This window comes from Mustela nivalis (assembly GCF_964662115.1).
Source record: "Mustela nivalis genome assembly, chromosome: 2".
NCBI lineage: Eukaryota > Metazoa > Chordata > Mammalia > Carnivora > Mustelidae > Mustela > Mustela nivalis.
The window spans coordinates 145080759-145103039 of NC_139021.1; the positions used below are offsets into that span (position 1 = coordinate 145080759).

The 22281-nt window shown below is 36.2% G+C and overlaps 1 protein-coding gene across 2 annotated transcripts in view; it reads right to left on the reverse strand.

Annotated features, from left to right (window-relative positions):
* WAPL (WAPL cohesin release factor) overlaps positions 1 to 22281 on the reverse strand; it is an 80584-nt gene that overhangs the window by 12295 nt on the left and 46008 nt on the right. For both annotated transcript variants that reach the window (XM_082718006.1, XM_082718007.1), the window contains exons 5-15: positions 15507 to 15602; positions 14266 to 14418; positions 13879 to 14015; positions 13074 to 13185; positions 9916 to 10143; positions 6771 to 6882; positions 6311 to 6408; positions 5220 to 5296; positions 1670 to 1845; positions 903 to 1018; positions 371 to 535 (exon numbers count right to left, since the gene is read on the reverse strand). In XM_082718006.1, the coding sequence (XP_082574132.1) occupies positions 371 to 535; positions 903 to 1018; positions 1670 to 1845; positions 5220 to 5296; positions 6311 to 6408; positions 6771 to 6882; positions 9916 to 10143; positions 13074 to 13185; positions 13879 to 14015; positions 14266 to 14418; positions 15507 to 15602 (1470 nt within the window). The remainder of the gene's footprint in view (positions 1 to 370; positions 536 to 902; positions 1019 to 1669; positions 1846 to 5219; positions 5297 to 6310; positions 6409 to 6770; positions 6883 to 9915; positions 10144 to 13073; positions 13186 to 13878; positions 14016 to 14265; positions 14419 to 15506; positions 15603 to 22281) is intronic.

A 22281-nucleotide genomic window follows, 5' to 3' on the forward strand; every position in this document is an offset into this window, starting at 1 on the left:
GCTCTCTGCTCTGTGGGGAGCCTGCTTCCTCCTCTGTCTCTGCCTACTTGTGATCTCTGTCAAATAATATAAAATCTTAAAAAAAAAAAAATCTTTTGATTCATCAACAAATACGCTTTGTTTCTGCTTTTCACTAATAATGCCTAAGGAGTGATTATTATTACAGTTGAACTGTCATTGGAATAAAGTAAGGAAGGGTATAAATTCTAAGTCAGTGTGCCTCTCAGTGAACTGGTAAGGGTGAGAGAGACAGACAGACACACACACACACAGGGAGGAAGAAGGGAGAGGCAGGGAAAGGTGCAACTGATGAACAAGTTGGACAATCCACAAACTGAAGGTGTTCGCTTGTTTTGAAGTTGTTACTTACCTGCACTAAAGCCTGAACGGCATGAATTTGTCCAGCTATACTTAAACTATCATCTCCTTCTCCACTACAGAAGGAAGAATCAAAAGAACATGATGTTTCCATGTTGACAAGACAGTGCCGATTCCGAGCACTGTATTCCACTAGATTTATCAGTAGACCTAAGCCCTACAAAATTTAAAATATGCATATTACCACAGGTGAGAATTAAAAGCACATCAACATAATACATGTAACTTCCGCTGACAGCTAGAAACTTAATGTTCTACCACCCACTAAATGGTTAAAAACCAGTATGTAAGATAATGGTCTTCCCAATGATTTCACCGCTTCTTAAAAATCATTACTTTAGTTCTTATACTTTTAATTTTTGCACAGAAACCTTCACAGCTTTCTTTTGTACATTAAGGTGTGTTCACAAGGAATCCAGTGAAATCCACAATATATCAAATAGTTGGTTCTTAAACCCCAAACTAAGAAGTTTATCAACTCAATAGATCAAATACTGCTTTCTGAAACAGTTACTCCAACTCACCAGCACTCGAATATCAAATCTCTGCTCCTGAGGTAGGTACTTTGGAACCTGAAGCACACAGTTCATTGCTGTGCCAATCAAGCCATCCTGTTCTCCTGTTTTGGTGCTGCCCCACTCTGAAGTAAGAAATGTTAACAATGTGAAAATTGTTACTGATTCTTCTATGTGATACTAATAACCAATATTCATTAACATAGAACTTAAAGGTTAGAAACATGTAGCTACTTCTTTTTAAATTTTTTTTTAAAGATTTTATTTATTTATTTGACAGAGATCATAAGTAGGCATAAAGGCAGGCAGAGAGTGGGGGAAGCAGGCTCCCCGCCCAGCAGGGAGTCTGATGTGGGGCTCAATCCCAGGACCGAGATCATGACCAAGCCAAAGGCAGAGGCTTAAGGAATTAACTTTGCCACCCAGACGCCCCAGAACTTTTTATTTATTTGAGAGAGAGAATACAAGTGGACGGAGAAGCAGGCTCCCCATGGAGCAGGGAGCCTGATGCGGGGCTTGATCCCAGGACCCAGGGATCATGACCTGAGCAGGAGGCAGCTGCCCAACCAACTATAGGCTCCTGGGTGCCTCCGTATAGCTACCAGGCTGGTCCTAAAAATATTAACCCTTAAAGTAGTTACATCTATACATGAGTAAGTGAATTATACGATGGCAATTAAAAAATCACTACATTAAGAAACAAGGGGAATAACTTGTTTTTACATGTAATATATAAGCTTTCAGTGAAAATACATGTAGAAAATTAAATTACTTACCATTATCATTAGTTAAATTGAGCAACACCCCGATGATGGCCCTCATGCAGTCTTCAACTGCTTTGCCCACATGGTTGGTTACATTCTGGTGAGGCAGAGGCTTACTGTCAGGTAAGCATATACTGTTCTCAGCACGGTTATACTGCTGAATCAATCCTTCACAATGCTGTAATGCTCTTAAGAGAAACAAAATATAGACTATTATGCTAAACAAAATTAGTTATACTAAGAATTTCTATTTACTTGGACCTTAACATTTTAAATCTCTCATAAATGCTGCAAAGTTAATTCCTCTTTCTACTCCAGAAGCTATAATGTATAAACTATTCAGTCATATACCAAATGTGTCTAATAACACACTGCTAATTTTTTTTAAGATTTATTTATTTATTTGACAGAAATCACAAGGAGGCAGAGAGGCAGGTAGAGAGAGAGGAGGAAGCAGGCTCCCCGCTGAGCAGAGAGCCCGATGTGGGGCTTGATCCCAGGACGCTGGGATCATGACCCGAGCCGAAGTCAGAGGCTTTAACCCACTGAGCCACCCAGGCGTCCCACACACTGCTAAATTTTGAGAAAACTTGATAATTTTAATTTATCTAAGGGAAGTTAAAATTATGAACTCATTGCAGAAGTTTACATCTGTACTACTTAAAGTTGTTCCCATTTTACCAATCTGTCCAACAAAACAGACCGACCACCATCCCTCCCCACACAAGATAAAACCTATAAGAACTAACACTGGACATTTCTGAATCTCATTCAGATGTTTTTCATTTAAGATGCAAGCTCTTAGCAGTACAGTGTATTATTTATGTTAATAATGCATAATAAATAACTATAAATAGATGGTATTAAATACTTCATCAACATTAGAGCTAATCATGTTTTTTAACATGAGGTCATTTAACTGACCTGTCTCCTGGCAGCCACATAGGGTATCAGCTACATCCCAAGGATTCTCAAGCTGCTATCCAAAATAACAAGGAAATGTAATCCTTAAGTGACTCTAGTATTTCTGAAGCCTCTCTTTAAATCACCAGATCTCCATTCACTTAAAAAAGTCTATTAGACACGAAGCTGACTCAGTCAGTTGATTCCTTATGTACTATATACACCATACAAATCCCTTAAAGAAAACTGCACTATATCTAATGCCTCTCTAGCCTCTCCTTAAAATGTACCCTATTTAGGAAGGTGTTTCTCATGTCTAATATAAAATAACTTGGTGTTTAGATGTTTGAAGATGTTAGCCAGAACTACCATGCTGTTATTGTTAACTGCCTTTAGTAGTAATGAACTAAATCACAGTCTAAGTTGGTAAATGAGGGAAGAATAACAGGGGTGTACCATTTTAATCTTTCAATATGCTCTCTCTGCATTTATCAGGGTCCTACTGAAAAGTTCAAAGAGCCAAAAGAGTGATATTTCACACACATCCAATTATGACCTCCACTACCACTTCTAAAACATCTGAGATGAAAGAGATGAAAACTGTTGTATTAAATACCTCCTTGTTTCTTTTTTTAAGATTTTGTTTATTTGACAGAGAAACAAGCAGAGAGAGCAGGTGGCAGAGAGAGAGGGAGAAGCAGTCTCCTACTGAGCAGAGAGCCCGATGTGGGGCTCGATCCCAGGACCCTAAGATCATGACATGAGCCGAAGGCAGATGCTCATCCGACTGAGCCACCCAGGCGCCCCTACCTCCTTCTGGAAGATACCTGTCAGGGGTCATAAAGTATATGAGAGACATTTTAAAAGAAATAAACTGATTTAACTTGCAAATTCTTGGTAAGGGAGGATAAAACTCTGGTATCAAACAACTAGAATACATGACTTAAGGGCACTAACTGTGATAGAAAATTTACAAATATAAGGCAAAAAAGGAGAGGGGAAACATACAGATCTATTGGAAACTAAAGACTACCAGAAATTTGAGACTATTGGAAACCTGAATACTGACTGGGCATATAATATTAAGCAATCAATAATTTATAAGGTATGAAAATAGTATTGTGGTCACATCTTTTAAAACAGTCTCTTTTGGGGCACCTGGGTGGCTCAGTGGGTTAAGCCTCTGCCTTTGGCGTAGGTCATAATCTCAGGGTCTTGGGATCGAGCCCTGCACTGGGCTCTCTGCTCAGCAGGGAGCTTGCTTCCCCCCCTCCCTGCCCCCTCTGCCTACTTGTTCTCTCTCTGTCAAATAAATAAGTAAAATCTTTAAAATAAAGAGTCCTCTTTTTAAGAGATTATATATACTCAAGTACTTAATGAATTATATAAAATCTGTAATTTGCTTCAAAATAATATAGAAAGGTTATGAACAGGGTTACAGATGGAAACAGATCGGCCATGGGTGGTGATTATTCAAGCTGAATGGCCTGTACATCAGGATTTATCATACTGTTTTGTCTATGTTTGAAATGTACCAAAATAAGAGATTAAAAAAACAGATGAAGTTGAGTCAGGCTACACTGGCCTTCTGATATTATTCCAAGGACTTTGGATACACATTCAAAGACAATAAGAAATCAGAGATTTGGCATTTGGGATTATTTTTCAAAAGTTAAGCCACTGTGGTATTGTGTTGGATAGGCTGGAAGCCAGAGAACTAGGGCAGAAATATCATGAACTAGGATGGAGATACCAGGAAGAACCTGTTGTACTAAGTTCGAGCCAAGATTGGAGTCAGAATTGGAAATTTTACATGAACTAAGGTGATGGCATTAGTCTGATGTCATGCAAATTGGGGAGAGAGAGTGAAATAGGGGGACCTGCATGGAGATCTGGAAAAATAGGTATGAAGGACAGAAGAGGGTTAGTTTAGAAAAGGTCATTTACAATAAAAATAAGGATTAACACTTAGTTCTTACTAGGCTAAGAACTGTTCAGGCCTTTACATATATAAATACCTTAATAGGTACTTTACACAATATATGAGACATTTAAACATCATTTAAAATATTTTAAAATATGTAAAATTACACATACACATTATATTTAACAAACATATCTTTTAAAATTTCATAAATAGTTTAACACATATTAGCATATATATGATCTCTTTATTGTGACAACAACCTCAGGTAGGTAAACGTAATTATTACCCCCTTCTGAAGAACTTGTAGCAAGTGAATGACTTGCCCTAGGTAACAGGGCTGGAGTCATGAAGGTGGGATCCACATTTACTCATTCAGGCTCCAGAATGTATACTCCTAACTTTTGTACTATACTGTACTACTTCTAGTTCCCAGAACTTGACAGAAGTATTTTATGAAAGAAGGCGAAGCAATCATATTTCCTTTATGGTCAACTCAAATGCTTTAATATCATGATACATGTTTTTTAAAAAATTATTCATTTTAGAAAGCCGAGAGAGCAAGCACACAGCAGGAAGAGCAGCAAAGGGAGAGAAAGAGAAAAATCTCAAACAGACATCCTGCTGAGTGTGGAGCCCAACAATGGACCTCGATCTCATGACCCTGACCAGAAACTCAGAGTTAGATACTTGATCAACCCCAATTAACAGCATGATTATTTAAGTAAAACTTACTTAGCCGAAGAAACAATGAGTTGTGAATCTTTATATGCTATCAAGTAGCTTTGATTCTCTGGATTATGCACTGTTACCTAAAAGGGAAAAATTTGAAATAATTGTGGCATCCATAATTTTCATTCATTCACATATAATATATATTCTTTGTACTATTAAAGACAAAAAATATAAGAATCAGCCCTTGTCATCTAAGGGAATAACCAACATGTTCCCAGATTTAAAATACGAGAGCTATTCCTTTATTACAAAAGCAAAAAACACTGTTAAAATTGCTTGCTCTTAAGTAACACATTCTGCACTACACATTCATGATCATGAATTACCAATCACTCTGAATGTCAGAAAAGAGCAGTTTCTAACTTAGAAACTAATAAAGTCCTAAGTGGGTTCATTTAGAATAAAAAAATGGTATCTATTTAATCTGAGGCACTTGAAGCACTCTAAAAGCTAGAAAGAACAATTTTCAATTTTGTCTTTTCAGGAACTTTTAATTCTCACTAGGTTATTTTACCAAAGATGTTTCAAAAAGTACGTTACTAATCCAGTCTGGTCAATACACAATCTATTCATTCTGAAACACACTGGCAGCATAACTTGTAACCCTACACTGAACTCTGTTAAATCATTCATAAAAGTCAAATTAACAAATATACTTATAGCACACACAGTTCAAGAGTATCATTCCTCAAAGCCAAATATTATCATAAGCTGTGATTATAAACCATGTGACCCAAACAGCTAAATCAAGGAAATCCTTACTAATTAAAAAACAAAACCTGACAGCTCTTAACTATCATTTCCCACAAACAAGTTAATATATTTAAGAATTCCACATTAAGGGAAGAACAATAACCTTTTGAAATAAAAACAAACTTGACATGCAAGGTTTCCCAAAGAGTGACGAAACACATAAACTAAACTGATAAATAAACTTGTTCATTAACACTGGCTGCTTAATTGGTGTAACAATTTCAATTTGGATTAACAAAAGTAAAATTTTGGGGATATTTAATGTAAAATATGATAGTCTCCCACACACAATCATAATTAAATTAAACAACTTTCCCAACATAGTTGTCCATACTTACACTTTCTAAAACTCGTAAACATCTCTCTGCTCCCCATAATGAGGCTACCAGTTTCTCTTCATCTTCGTCTCTACTTAAATGATCCACACATTCTTTCACTAGGAGAAACGAAATGGATATAAAATTAGCAGGTCTCATCACCTCAATATCTATCCCCTTAGCTAACACTAAAAGCCATCTGTTCACATATGAAGTATGCTGGAACCTCTCTGAACATTATTTATTCTAAGTTTTATAAAACTCTGTGATGTTGAAATACATGAGCCTTTTATTATAATTATTTCCATAATTCTCCAATATCAAAGTGCTAATGGCCTTTCCTTTAAAAGTTCAAGATTTGCAAGATGCTCCTAAAGAAGATTTTTTAAATCGATGCAGTAATTTTTTGAAGTACATACACAGAATATTTTCTTCAGGTTAAAATTAACACATAAAAATATTACACGTGTTTATGTCATACCTTTATCTACAATATGATCCAGACCACCCAAAAGCCGGAGTTCTTCTTTAAACCAGTCTCCTGCTCGTTTAGAAGTAAGGGACAGCAAGGTCTCCATAGCTAAATGCCCAGTCTAAAAATGAGAGGCATCATTAATAAATACTGACTCTTAACAAAAATCCTGAGGCAACACTTCTAAGAGACTGTTTTTTGGAAAAGTTCACTGCATGCTACCAGCCCAGAGTATTCTTTATAATATAATATAGCTTTTATAAGTAAAACTGAACTAATGTCTATCAAAATAGTCTTTAAGTTAAATACTTTTAACCACCAGCTTGTTTTCACAGAGAGAATCCTTATTAAAAATAGTCTACCATTTGTCAATTCAATAAAATAAATGGTGGTACTGTTTGGTCTTTAGTACAGAGGCACAGATAGGACTGCTAAATCAAAGTGCATATATATGAACTATAAATCATTATACTAGATTAACTTAATTACAGGAGTAAAGTCTGTACATACCAGAGGCCCTGAAGCCAGTGGCACTAGTTATCACTTTACATTTTTGCCAAATGGTTAAAAAAAAAGATACTGCTTTGGTTTGAGTTTTTCAAACTACAGGAAACTTACACATTTTCTCCCACATATTTATAAGCTAACTGTATTTCTCCAAAAGTGAGTCCCCCGTCCATTATTCTTTACTTTCCTTGCAAAGTTCCTTGTTTTTCTTATTATTCCATGTATTTCCTTACTTATTCTGAATAAAAATCCTGTTACTTTCAGGGTTTCAGATTCACCAGTCTTAAACTTTGTATGCAGGGTTGGCAACTTGGATATACATCATGTGGCTATCATGACAAAATTATATATAAATAATGATTGAGGAGACCACCACTAGAAGCAGCACAGAGCAGTAAAGCTCAAAGTTACAACTGGACTGGAGTTTTTCTTTCTCTTGATTTGCCTTTAATCATTATTTTTCTCTCTTACTGTGTTTCCTTTTAAAAGCATGGGACACCCACCAATAAAGAACAGTCTGGTTCCTGCTGCAATAAGGAATATCAGCATAACAAAATTAGAAGGCTGATAAGACCTGGTTTTCTTTCCAAAGCTTTTATCCTTTCAAAGATACAAGTTTACATTAAGTCCTCCTGGCCTATCTAGAACTGAAGACAGATACCGAGAAGTGAGAAAAAACAGAGCTTACCAGCAAAAATCTTAGTATTATAGATTTAGAAGAGATCTAGACTATGTTAGTCTATTACACACACACAAAGGTGACAAATAAAGAACTAGAAATCATCACTACAGAAAGATTCCATTTTGCCCAATTCTTATTCTAAATCCCTGAAAAAGTAATTTAATAAGATCAATTCAGGTATATTAGCTCAAGACTCACTGTAGTAATAAAACTGAAGCCTAATGAGGCTTTCTTTGTTAAAGAAGAAAGGGGACAGTAATTTGAACTTAATATAGCAAAAAATCTTAAGTTTGTATGCTAAAAAGGGATTTTAATTTGTCTTCTGTCAGCATAAAAAGGGCTGTCTGATGTTTTAGGCTATATTCATAAAGCCTACTCATAAGCTAGCAATTAAAAATAGCCTACAATTCAAACATTTTATATGAAAACTGGAATAGTTCTCCAAGAGTTAAAGCACAAATCATTAATCAGAATACTAATGAGCAACTGTTAACTCTCAGTCACATGAATTATAGATGAAAACACTATAATATTTTAAATTATCTTCCCATGGCACATCAGGAATAACAATGTATTTCAAGGAAGAAGTAATTAATAAAAATCCAAAACTGATGTGTAGAGGGACAATCACTGTACAAAACAATGTCTACTGTAAGATTTAAAACAAATAAAATATTCAAGACTAGCTGAAGTTGGGAGGAAAAGAGGCATCCTAAACTTAGCAACTGTGTTCTGGTTTTAATCATGTAAGTAAATGACTTAACATGATATAAGAAAGTTACTATACTGTTATTTACCATCCTAATAAATTTATCAAACCACAGAGAAAATTCAATGGACAAGTATATATATTTAACAGCAAATGCCTGGAAAGAATCTATAAAATGTTGAATAACATAGGAAACCCCTGCAAGAAAGGTATACTTATTCAATGATGCAGCAAATAAAAATCATCTCAAATTTATTCTTTTGTATCATTAAAAAATCTGTATATGCTATAAAAATGTTAAAAGAAAATAAATGACAAAATATATATTTACAAATATATTTCAATTACAAATATATTTTAAACATAGTATACAAATAGTCTGGTGAGGTACAATCTGACCATCTATCCACCATCTGAGCCTAGCAGCTATTTTTCCAACTTTAATGTACTGAATACATTCAATTCTGCATCTTGCCTTTCCCCTCAAGCCCCACTTTACACAAATATCCTATTCTACCTTAATTAAACAGAGCAATACCCCTAAGTCATAGCTGACGAGCACAAAGCACTCTCTAATTTTTGAGGTAAATGCTGCAGTTTTCAGTTTAGTAGGCAGTAGAAAAAACAATATTTATACAGTTTTAATACTGGGAATATCTGAAAGGTTATATATAAAAAGATAATTTTATTTTTTCAAAATAACAAGACTAATTATCTTCTTTGGTCTAGTAACCTGTGGGGATATTACTGATTCTATAAGTAAAAAAAGCCAGAGGAAAGGAAAACTGTAATCAACCAGAAACAACACAGTCATCTAAGAGTTACTAGTGGCCATGACCCCAATATTACTATAGCCATCACTCCAGGAAAGGCAGGTGCCTAGGAAACTTCCTTCTGAGTTTTGGGCCCTTGAAGAGTTAATCAGACACCTTGAGATACTCTGGAGTAAGTGAATACTCAAATGGCCCTCAGAAATCCTCTGAATCTTTATTCCTGACGCCTACACATACACCCCCCAAGGAAAAAAGATAGACAAAATGCAGTAGAAAATTTGGCAAAAAATCTAAATATAGATGGACTAATCCAGGAATTTCAGACACGGAACAGAATTATCCTCAGAGCTGAACCTTAGAAGAACTTGCCCAATTGTTGACCAAGAGGTTAAATGACTTCTCCAAAGTCACACATCTGCTAATGTACTAATGTAAAACTTTCTGAAAGTAATTTTCATTTTACAGTAGAAAAAAGAAACCCACCGTTATATTTTCTAGATCAAGATGCTTGTTGTGTACAGTTTCACAGAGCCTTCGAATTTTTTCTTTGATTTTGTTCATGTCCTTTTCATTCAATAGCTTAGCTGAAGAAGCATCTTGTTCCAGTTCTAGAAGTCGAATCATGAGATCTAGGCTAGCTCTATCAAGATCCATGTTCAAACGATCTCTACTCAGTATGTACATGAGGGCAGCTGTACAAAGGGACAGATTCTTCAAAAGATAAAAATAAAAGTTAATGTGAGCAATTGGTGACAATTTCAGTTAGTATGACTGTTCTGACATTTGTTCACATGTTGGAAGCCTTGAACATGTTTCATTCAGTGAAAATCACCCCCCTTTGAATACTCTAGGAAAATATCCATTAAATAAAGCTCTGTTACTTAAAATTTTCCTTTCTAGAGATGTTCCCCATAACAATGCTGCAAACTAGAAGAATGTGAGTGGAATTACATATTTCTTTAGCCATTCTGTGATAAGAGTTTAAAGAACATTTTTTCCTAGCTATGCATACATACACACACACACACACACACATACACACACAACCATGTTTTACACTATATTTCACTTTATTCTTTATAATTGATAAAGTTGAATTTCAATTCTAAATCAGTAATATGTATCTTAAAATCAGCATCAGACATAGCTTTTTTTCAATAAAATAAGCAGCTGAGTTTGTGTCAGAAATACAAAGCTGGGATGTTCAAATATACATATTTAGATTCATTTCTTTAAAATAAATCCATCAGGTCTGATTGAACCAATTTTTTAAAAAACCATTAATATAATGTGCTCTTAAAATCATTTAGATAGGGGGCACCTGAATGGCTCAGTTGGATAAACGTCTGCCTGCAGCTTAGGTCATGATCTCAGGGTCCTGGGATGGAGCCCCGCACTGGGCTCCCTGCTCAGTGGCAAATCTGCTTCTTCCTCCACCCTTCCTCATCCCTGCTCGTGATCTCTCTCTCAAAAAATTTTTAAAAAGAAAAAAAAAATCATTTGGGTAAGATAGTTAGCATACTCTGCTTATAGTACTAAAATCCAGGGTACTGAGGTAATATATTTTAGGTGAGCATTACATAACGAAATGGTCTATGTTGGGATAATCCAACATTTGGAGTATCTTGTACTTAACACTTATTTCAATGCACAAAATATAAATATCTAAAGATTTTTTAAAAAAGATTTGAGAGAGAGCGAGCGAGCAAGAACAAGCAAGAGGGGGAAAGGGAGAAAGAATCTCAAGCAGACTCCACACTGAGTGCAGAGCAAACACCAAGAGTTGGATGCTTAAAGTGAGTGCACCACCCAGATACCCCTAAAGATTTAAACTCTGAATCCCCCAACATGGAAAAATTTCAGTCTAGGTGACTAGTTAAATGCTTACAAAGCAAATTATTTTTTGAAATCATGATGTCACAGTACAGGCCTTATGAGATCCACTGCCCCCAAGAGCACACACTAATGCCTTGGCCCTTTCCTAACTGTATTAAAGCAAATTAATTCTTAAGTCTATTCTCTTCCCCCTCATTGTTCTGTATCTGATATAACTTGACAATGGGATTATACTCACTCAGGGTTAAGTACACTGCTTTCAATTTCAGAAGATTCAATATTAGGGATGCCTGGGTGGCTAATTTGGTTAAGCATCGGCTTTCGGCTCAGGTCATGATCCCAGAGTCTTGGGATCGAGCCCCACATCGGGATTCCTGCTGGGTAGGAAGTCTGCTTCTCCCACTGCCCCTCACCTTACTCGTACTCTTCCTCTCTCTCAAATAAGTTAAAAAAAAAAAAAGAAGAATTAGAAGAAGGTGATTCAGTATTAGACTGTGTCACCTAATCTGCATTTGGAACATAATTTCCTTAAACAAAAATATAATAAAGTTGTCTGAAAATACCACTAATGATAATGGTTAGTACGGATTCTTTTTGAGATTTTATTTATTTGACAGAGACATAGCGAGAGAGGGAACACAAGCAGAGGGAGTAGGAGAAGCAGACACCCCACTGAGCAGGGAGCCCAATGCAGGGCTCCATCCCAGGATGCTGGGATCATGACCTGAGACGACCTGAGCCAAAGGCAGACACTTAACAACTGAACCACCCAGGAACACTTGCTTCCCACTGAGTAGGGAGCCCAATGCAAAGCTCAGTCCCAGGAACCTGGGATCATGACTTGAGCCAAAGGCAGACGCTTAATGACTAAGTGACCCAGGTGCCCCAGTAACGATTTTTTCCCCAACATCAAAAATGTTAAACCTCACTTTTATTACAGATACTTGATTTTTAAGAGATTAGGGTCAAAGTCATAATGAAAATGAGAATTTTGTTTCTTTTCACAATGGGCTAGATAGAACTAGATTCAACATCCAAACAAAAAGTTTTTTAAAATCTTAATTTCAAACTATTTTTTCATGCTATTAATATCAAAGAGTAAAAAAGGGGTTTTTTTGGGTTTTTTGTTTGTTTGTTTTTTTAAAGTAGGCTCCATGCCCAGTATGGAGCTCAGTGTGTGGATTGAACTCACAACCCTGAAATCAAGACCTGAACTGAGATCCAGAGTCATTTATACTTAACCAACTGAGCACCCAGATGCCCCTAAAAGATTTTTTTCAGCACTTAATAATTTGAGGAACTCAATATTCACAGAATTAAATATCCAGTATAATATGGTGTGTTAGGTGTGGTAACTGATGTTTTAATGGTATAAATTGACAATAATATTAAAAGAAAGAAGTGTCATGAGAAAATAACCTTGAATAATATATCAAAAGCAAAAACTTCTGGTATTAACCTCTATATATTTAGCAAATAAAACTCAACCCATAATTAGGAAATAATCATATATGAATATCCAATGAAAATATTTTTTAATAGCCAAATACACAAATTTTTTAAAAAGAAGTCCACTTCTTTTGTAACCATGAACTAGCATATTTAAATATGGGGGGAGGATAGAGAAATGCAAGCAGACTCCCTGCTGAATGCAAGTCCCATGCAGGGCTCCATCCCACGACCCTAAGATAATGATCCAAGCTGAAATCAAGAGTCAGGCACTTAACTGACTGAGCCACGCAGGCACCCCCAAATACACTATAAATTTTAAATAATGCTTCCTAATCCCAGAAACTTAAGAATACCTGATGGTGCTGGGAATCATCCAAGGTTTTAAAGACCATTGCTACCATTCCATGTGCTCTCAGGTGCATTCGAAAACTGGGCATGGCACATTTAGTAGCCAAGCTAATAACACTAGGAGAAAATAGACTACATTAGGGGGGGTACTGAAAATAGTGCATTAGTTTTTTGTTTATGCAATATCAAAACAAGCAAATGGGGAAGGGTGAGGGTGTGTCAACCCACTGCCCATATGGATCACAATATAAAACACATGCGCAAACTGAATTATTAAAAACCTGTTGATGCACAGTGATTAGTATAAATATAAATAACACATAATCATCTTTGATGTAGTCTTTATACCACTCCTGCGACCTTTCATAATGCTTCTGATACATGAAGACTACAGATAACATTTGATTGGATATATTCCAACTGACTGGATAATTCAATCAAATTAAGATAATTCAATCCACTATAGTATGCAAAAGATGATCCAAATCAAAACATGCTTAAACATATTTATCACGTGTCTGAAATTTGGGGCTGAAAAAGAACTTAAGATTTGTTAGTATAACACTTCTTTTCATCTGTAAAGTGAAATCTATACTATGCTAATGAACTACAATCATCCAACTTTCCTTTGTCCATGTAGAATCAAACCCCTTAAAAGAAATCAACCACATTGTAACTTATTTCCACCCCCTATAAACTATAGTTATGATAACAAAATAATGGTAACAAAATGTTTGGCTCTATCTGGCAGGAAATATTCAGTAAGCTAGAGGATGCATACATTTATCAAATATAAAAATAAGATCTCACCTAAGGCAACGTGTGTTTAGAGGCTGAGTGCTCTTTAAGCCACTTAACAGGTATTCAATATCATCAGTGAACTCTTGATTTTCACCAAATTCCACCACATCATTGAAGTGCTTCACATGCTGAACAACAGTATACAACTGCCAAGAAAAGATAAGTCCACTTCTTTTGTAACCATGAACTAGTATATTTAAATCTACAGGCTTGCAGTACTTCATTTAGAAGTGTATAAAACAGTTCATTATACGGCAACTAAACAAAAAGTTTTAAAAAACATTAGATAGTACTAGGAAAGGTAAGTTCGTGGATATCTGTTCAAGACATTAAAAGGCTAAATATTACATATAAAAATCTATCCACATGCAGTAAAAACTGTATATGGCTGCTTACTTCTTTGTCTTCTTTTCTGCATTTCAGTGCAGTAACTATATCTTGGTAGGGCTGAGTAGGTATTGTCACAGTTTTTATTACTTTGGGTGGTGGTGCAGGAGCCTTAAAAACTCCATCATCTTTTTGATTTGGTTCCTTTGAAGACAGCCTCACCTATTAATAAAGGTATTAAATTATTGTTCTAAATAAATATATAAAAATAATAACAGCTCATCTACCTAACAAATTTGGCTTTAAAAAAGGGGGGGGGCAGGGAGAGGCCTCTGAAATGTTATAAGGGCTACTTTAAAATTCTATGCACTACTAGGTAAGACTCACAAAAGAACCGCTCAGGAATTCCTTCTGGTCTTTTTAAACCTCACATTTCATACATAGTTTGTTTTTTGTCTCCAAGACCATGAGAAGGAATAAAGAACCACAATTACACACATAAATAGCATTGATAAAAAGTTAGGAACAGGACAAGAAAACCACAACAGATAGACAAAAGAACTTTTAAAGTAAGAATCTGTAATTTGGAGTATAAATAAATAGCCAAAATAAAAGCTTGATATATAATTAGTAATATACACAATAATGATCTTATACTAGTAAAGGGAGTTTAATACATTCAACTTTAAGAACACAGGGAACTGTAATTATATATCTTAGAAAGATCTCTATCCCTAATTTTTTTGTTGTTATAAAGAATTCATTACTTGACAGCTCCAGATGACTGAGGTGTTACCATTAACTTCAAGTATTAATCCATGGTCCTCCCAGTTACTCTGAAGAAAATAATTTGGTAAGAATCTTTTTCAAATGTGTTTTGAATTGAAAGCTATTACTGGAATGCAGGAAAAAGTTCTCTGAAATTAATTACTCAAAGTAATTTCAAACTAACCACTTTGCTACTCTAAGATCTATGTAGGATATAATTCATAAGATAGCTCTTAATAGCTAATATGAACTTCAAATATGGAATAATTTACCCATAAAACACTAAATATAGTAATTCCGTAAGATATGGGTCAGGAGTAAAATGATCCAGTATTTTTTAAGGCCTTTATCTATAAACTAGTAGCACCAGAATTTCAATAATCCTGTCTACAATCCTCACTTTTCCAAAGAATTAAACTGAAGCTGCTCAATTTTAGTGAGGAAGACCCAAAATAAACTGTTATGGTCAAAGATTTTCAAACTGTGAATAAAGATAGCAACGGCCTAAACAAAAATGATGTTAAAAAGTACAGTTCACTTACTGTGGCACTCTGAGGTTTTACTACTGGTGGCCCAGGTAGCTCTTCTGAGTCTGGATGGTTCCAATGCCTGGCATTATATACAGCTTTTGTAGGAGACTGAAGAAATAAGAAAAAGATCAACTGTTTCCTTATTTTGCATCCTTGAAAGTGTGTCACATTTAATAAAAATCACAAAGAATAACTTGAATACATAAACATGTATCCTAGAGAGAGCAGGATAGACAATATCTGTTTTGTATTCCCACTGTGCTCCTATGCCTATGGAAGTCACTGTGGTATTCAGCCACAAAAGCAACAATTAGTGCTGTGGGCAACTATTACCAATCTGTACTATAGTTAATTCAACATATATTTCATTCTTAATACTACTGATTCATGCTGCATATTCTTCCAACCATGAAAATAAGGCAGCTTATGGAAAGTAAAAGGTCCATAAATATTTTTAAGTGAAACTTTTGGGGCCAGAGGACTACCATTACTAAGAAGTTTTCAAAGTTTTAAAAAAGTATTTATGGAATACAGCCAATATATTATGTAACACAGGGGAATCTAAAGCAGTACTATTTAATAACATATATTATTTCCACAGCAAAATGTATTCTTATTCACATGAAGTGGGATGTAAACTGCTCCACCTCAGTTCAGGTCAGTGTGCGGACAAACCGTTTAATTTAATATAAATTTAATAAAAATAATTTTCAGTTTTGGGCGCCTGGGTGGCTCAGTTAAGCGTAACTAAGTAATTTAACTCAAGACAGTTAAGATCAAGACCTCCGCTCAGGTCTCGATCCCAGAGTCCTGGGATGGAGTCCCATATTAGGCTCCCTTGCTCTCCCTCAGCTTCTCCCTCTCCTCCCCACTCATTCTAATAAATAAATATATATTTTAAAAAATAATAAAAAGGTGTATGGAGCGATAACTTAAAAAGTGATTTTAAACTCTGAATTTCAAATTGAGAATAAAGACCCATAAGCTCCTATAATCAAATCCAAAGATTTAAATCTCTATAAAAAGCACAAAAACCTCACTTTCAAAAGGAGACTGAGACTGAGAACATTTTTTCCATCCTTTACAAAGGTCATGTTAAACTTTGTCCTTTAAGCTTTTTTTTTTTTTTAAGATTTTATTTATTTATTTGTCAGAGAGAGAGCGAGAGCGAGCACAGGCAGACAGAGTGGAAGGCAGAGTCAGAGGGAGAGGGAGAAGCAGGCTCCCTGCGGAGCAAGGAGCCCGATGTGGGACTCCATCCCAGGACGCTGGGATCATGACCTGAGCTGAAGGCAGCTGCTTAACCAACTGAGCCACCCAGGAGTCCCTGTCCTTTAAGCTTCTTAATGATTTGATCTCCTTAGAGATTTTCTGTTTATAAGAGTATAATAAACGACACACTTTCAGTACTACATGCAAAAAGTAAGAGTACAAGTGGGGAAACATACTTCAAGACAGGCCAAAAGTCTACATCCATAAAAGTAATCATCTTCCCTTACTAGCCACAGTGAACTCACATAACTGGAATTAAACATCAAAGTTACCTTTTTTCAAATGTTACCTTTAAAATAACCATGTTGTGACATCAAGAATACAGTCTAAGCTCCACAAGAACTGGTTTATTAAAAGATAAAGCTTAAAAGATAAAAGATAGAGATAAAGGGCGCCTGGGTGGCTCAGTGGGTTAAAGCCTCTGCCTTCGGCTCAGGTCATGATCCCAGGGTCCTGGGATGGAGCCCTGCATCGGGTTCTCTGCTCAGCGGGGAGCCTGCTTCCTCCTCTCTGCCTACTTGTGATCTGTCTGTCAAATAAATAAATAAAATCTTTAAAAAATAAAAATAAAAGATAGAGCTTAAATGGATTTGTATATTAAATATGTTAGAAAAATCTTAACACTAAAAGAAATCCTACTGTGAAAGTAGAAAAATAAAGTCTCTCACTTGTATTATGTATATAAACCCATTATTCTTATATATCAGGTTTGCATAAAGTGAGGAGACACTGGTAATCTAAAGCAATTTATGCACCAGGCAATGACTTGATCAAACCTCTTAAGGCACAGCCACGTAGACTAGACTTAACATAAATTTTAAAACCTAGCTCCCTATTCCTTACTGTTTTTCTCTCAAACATCAGCTATATAATCCCTATGACTGCTAGCTGTTAGATACCTCACTTAAGCAACTTTAAATATTCAAAGCACACTCATGAGCCCAGGAAGATCAAGGACATTTGAAAAGAACAGGTGCCTCAAAGCTCAAGTGCTTTACTTCTTTTTAAAAAGCACTGATATAGGGCGCCTCGGTGGCTCAATGGGCTAAGCCTCTACCTTCAGCTCAGGTCATGATCCCAGGCCCTCCTGCTCTCTACTCATCGGGGAGCCTGCTTCCCCTTCTCTCTCTGTCTGCCTTTCTGCCAACTGTGCTCTCTGTCAAATATAAAAATAAAACCTTTAAAAAGAATAAAAAATAAAAATAAAAAGCACTGATACAACACCCCTGGGTGCCTCAGAAGGTTAAGAATCTGCCTTCAGCTCAGGTCATGATCCCAGCGTCCTGGGAATGAGTCCTAAGGCTCCCTACTCATCGGTGAGTCTGCTTCTGTCTCTCCCTCTCCCACACTTCCCCATTCGTTTTCTCTCTCAAATAAATAAAAACCTTAAAAAATTAAATTAAAATTAAAAAGCATTGATGGGGGGACACACACAAACACACACATACAAAATTGATGTCCCATAATAATCTTAGATAATAAGAAGTTTATCTGATTCCACAGGTAACAAAATGCCAGAGCAAGTCAAGAGTCTAAATTAAATAGACTGCCTTCCAGTTAACTGTGAATGGCAATATACCTAACAAAGCAGATTTAGAAACCAGATGGTCTGTATTAAAATCCAGATAAACCCTGAGTTCTATACTTGTTACTCAACATTTTACTCATCTGTAAGATGCGGTTAATAATACTACCTACTACAAAGGATTGCTGTGAGAATTAAATGAATATATGTAAAACACTTAGAAGAGTGCCTGAAAGAGTATGTTCTCTACAAGTATTAACTATTATGGGTAATACTACCACTAATAGTTACGTAATGATGTATAATTCTGAGTCTAGCACCTTCACACGAAAACTAGAGTATGTGGTCTACTGCAATAAACAAATGAAATAACTGACATAAAAACAAGCTGTTAGCAAGTATTATTATTATAAAAATCAGACGGGGATACATCGTTCTCACTCATTTCAAAAGTCTTTGCCCAAAACATTATCATTGATGAGTATAGATGGAAAAAATCCTCAAGAAAATACTAGAAAACTGAATTCAACAACACAATGAAAGGATTATACACCATAACCAAGCGGGATTTATCACTGGGATGCAAGGATAATTTAACATGAAAATCAACCCATGTAATACATCACATTAACAGAGTAGATGAAATTCTGTCCATCATGACAACTGGATTTAAAAACAGGATTTGAAAAAAATTCAACACCCTTTCATAATAAATAACAAACTAGGAATACGAGGAAATTACCTAAACATAATAAAGGTCAAATTGAAAGCTTTTTCTTTAAGATCAGTAATAAGGCAATGATGGCCACTCTCGCCACTTTTATTTAACATAGTACTAGACATATCAACAAAAGCAATTAGGCAAGAAATAAAAGGTATCCAAACTGGAAAAGAAGCAAAATTCTATCAGTTCACAGATGATATGATCACGTATATAGAAAACTCGATTCCACCAAAAAACCCCATTAGAATATAGTTACTAAAGTTGTAGGATACAAAAATCAACTGCATTTCTATACAACTAACAAAGTATCCAAAAAGGAAATGAAGAAAATCCCATTTACAATAGTATCAAAAGCAAAATAAGAAAGAAACTTTTAACAATAAATTTAACTAAGGAAGCAAAAGATTGTACACTGACAGGTACAAAACACTGTTGAAAAAAATTAAAAGATGAAAAAAAAAATGGGAAGACATCTTGTGTTCATGGATTATAAGACTTAATATTGTTAAAATGGTCATACTTCCCAACAGATCTAGAGAACCAATGCAATTCCTATCAAAATCCCAATGGTATTCTTTACAGAAAGAAAAAAAAAAAAGAACCTAAAATTCATATGGAATCACAAGACACTGGGGCGGGGGGGAGAAGACGCTGAAATGCCAAAACAATCTTCACAAAACACAAACTAGAGGCCTACACTTCTTGGTTTCAAAACACCTTATAAAGCAACAGTAATCAAAACAGTAGGGTAGAGGTGCCTGGGTGGCTCAGTGGGTGAAGCCTCTGCCTTTGGCTCTGATCATGATCTCAGGGTCCTGGGACTGAGCCCTGCATCAGGCTCTCTGATTGGCAGGGAGTCTGCCCCCCCCCCCCCGCCTCTCTCTGCCTGCCTACTTGTGATCGCTCTCTCCTTGTCAAATAAATAAATAAATAAATAAAATCTTAAGGAAAAAAAAAAAAAAACAAAAAACAGGGGCGCCTGGGTGGCTCAGTGGGTTAAGGCCTCTGCCTTCGGCTCAGGTCATGATCCCAGGGTCCTGGGATCGAGCCCCCCGCATTGGGCTACCCGCTCAGTGGGGAGCCTGCTTCCCCACCCCCTCTGCCTGCCTCTCTGTTTACTTGTGATCTCTGTCAAATAAATAAATAAAATCTTTAAAAACACAAAAACAAAAAAAACGACAACAAACAGTAGGGTACTCGCATAAACAGATCTCAAGACCAATGGAACAAAACAGAGCCCTGAAACAAATCCACATATATATGGTCAAATGATCTTCACCAAGGGTGCTAAAACTACACAGTGGAGATCATCTCTTCCACACGTGGTGCCGGGAAAACCAGGTTTCACATGCAGAAGAATAAAACTGGACAATTATACCATAAACAAAAATCAACTCAAAATGGATTAAGGATTTAAACATAAAAGACCTAAAACTGTGAAACACCTTGAAATAAACATGGGAGAAATGTTACATTAACAGTAGTCTTTTTTTTTTTAAGATTTTATTTATTTATTTGACAGAGAGAGATCACAAGTAGGCAGAGAGGCAGGCAGAGAGAAAGGAGGAAGCCGACTCCCTGCTGAGCAGAGAGCCCAACAGTAGTCTTAACAATGACTTCTTGCGTATGACACCAAAAACAGAGGCAAATGCACACACAGACATCAAGCTAAAAAGTTTGCACAGCAGAGGAAACAAGTAAATAGGCAACCTACAAATGGGAGAGACATTTGTAAATGATTTATTTAATAAGGGGTCACTATCCACAGTATAAAAGGAACACCTACAATTCAATAGCAAAACAAAAACAAAAACATGATTAATAGACAAAGGACTTGAAATTTTTCCAAAAAATACACACAAAGGGGGCGCCTGGTTGGCTCGGTGGGTTAAAGCCTCTGCCTTCGGCTCAGGTCATGATCCCAGGGTTCTGGGATCGAGCCCTGCATCGGGCTCTCTGCTCAGCAGGGAGCCTGCTTCTACCTCTCTCTACCTACTTGTGATGTCTGCCTGTCAAATAAATAAATAAAATCTTAAAAAAAAAAAAAAAAGACATACAAAGAACCAAAGGTATATGAAAAGATGCCTGACATCAGTAATCATAAGTGACATGTGAATTAAGGGGTCCCTGGGTGGGTCAGTAGGCACCCTGTTCAGCAGGGAGTCTGCTTCTCCCTCTCCCTTTGACTCTCCCCTCAGCTTGTGCTCTCTCTCTCTCTCTCATATGAATTTTTAAAAAAAGGGGGATGCAGTGCCTGGGTGGCTCAGTAGGTTAAGCATCTGCCTTCGGCTCAGGTTATGTTCCCAGGTTCCTGGGGCCAAGCCCCATGTCGGGCTTTCTGCTCAATGGGGAGCTTGCTTCTCCCTGCCTGCTGCTCCCCCTACTTGTGCTCTGTCAAATACATAAAATCTTAAAAAAAAAAAAAAAAGAAAGAAAGAAAAGTGAAATATAAGTCAAAATCTTAATAAAATATCACCTCACACCCATTAGAATAGTCACTATCAAAAAGAACAGAAAATAATTAAGTGTTGGGAAGGATATAGAAAAACTGGAAATCCTGTTACACTGCTGGCAGGAATTTAAATGGTGCAGCCATTACGGAAAACAGCACAGAGGCTCCTCAAAAAAGAATACTCCTATGACCCAGCAATTCTACTTCTGGGCATTCATAAAAAAAAAAATCAATCAATCAATCAATCAATCAAGCAAGCAGGATCCTGAAGAAGTATCTGCATTTTCATGGTCACTGCAGCATTATTCATAACAGCCAAGAGGTGGAAATATTCAAATACTATTTGAATATTGAAATACTATTCAAACCACAAATGGACAGGGGCACTTGGCTGGCTGGCTGGCTCTGTCAGTAAAGCATGTGACTCTAAATTTGAGTCCCACATTGGGTGCAGAGATTACTGTAAAAAAACAAACAAAACAAAAAACCGGGGCACCTGACAGTGTGGTAAACATCCAACTTCAGCTCATGTCATGATCTCAGGGTCCTGGGATCAAGGCCCACATCCGGCTCCCTGCACAAAAAGGAGTCTGCTTCTTATTATGCCTACTCTCACCAGCTTGTGCTCATACGTTTGCTCCCTCTTTCTCAAATAAATACATAAAATCTTTTTTAAAAATCATAAAAAAAGATAAATGGATAAAGAAAATGTAATATATCCAAGCAATAGACTATTCTGCCGTAAAATAGAAGGAAATCCTATCACATGCTACAACATGGATAAACCTGTAGGATGTTATGCTAAATGAAGTAG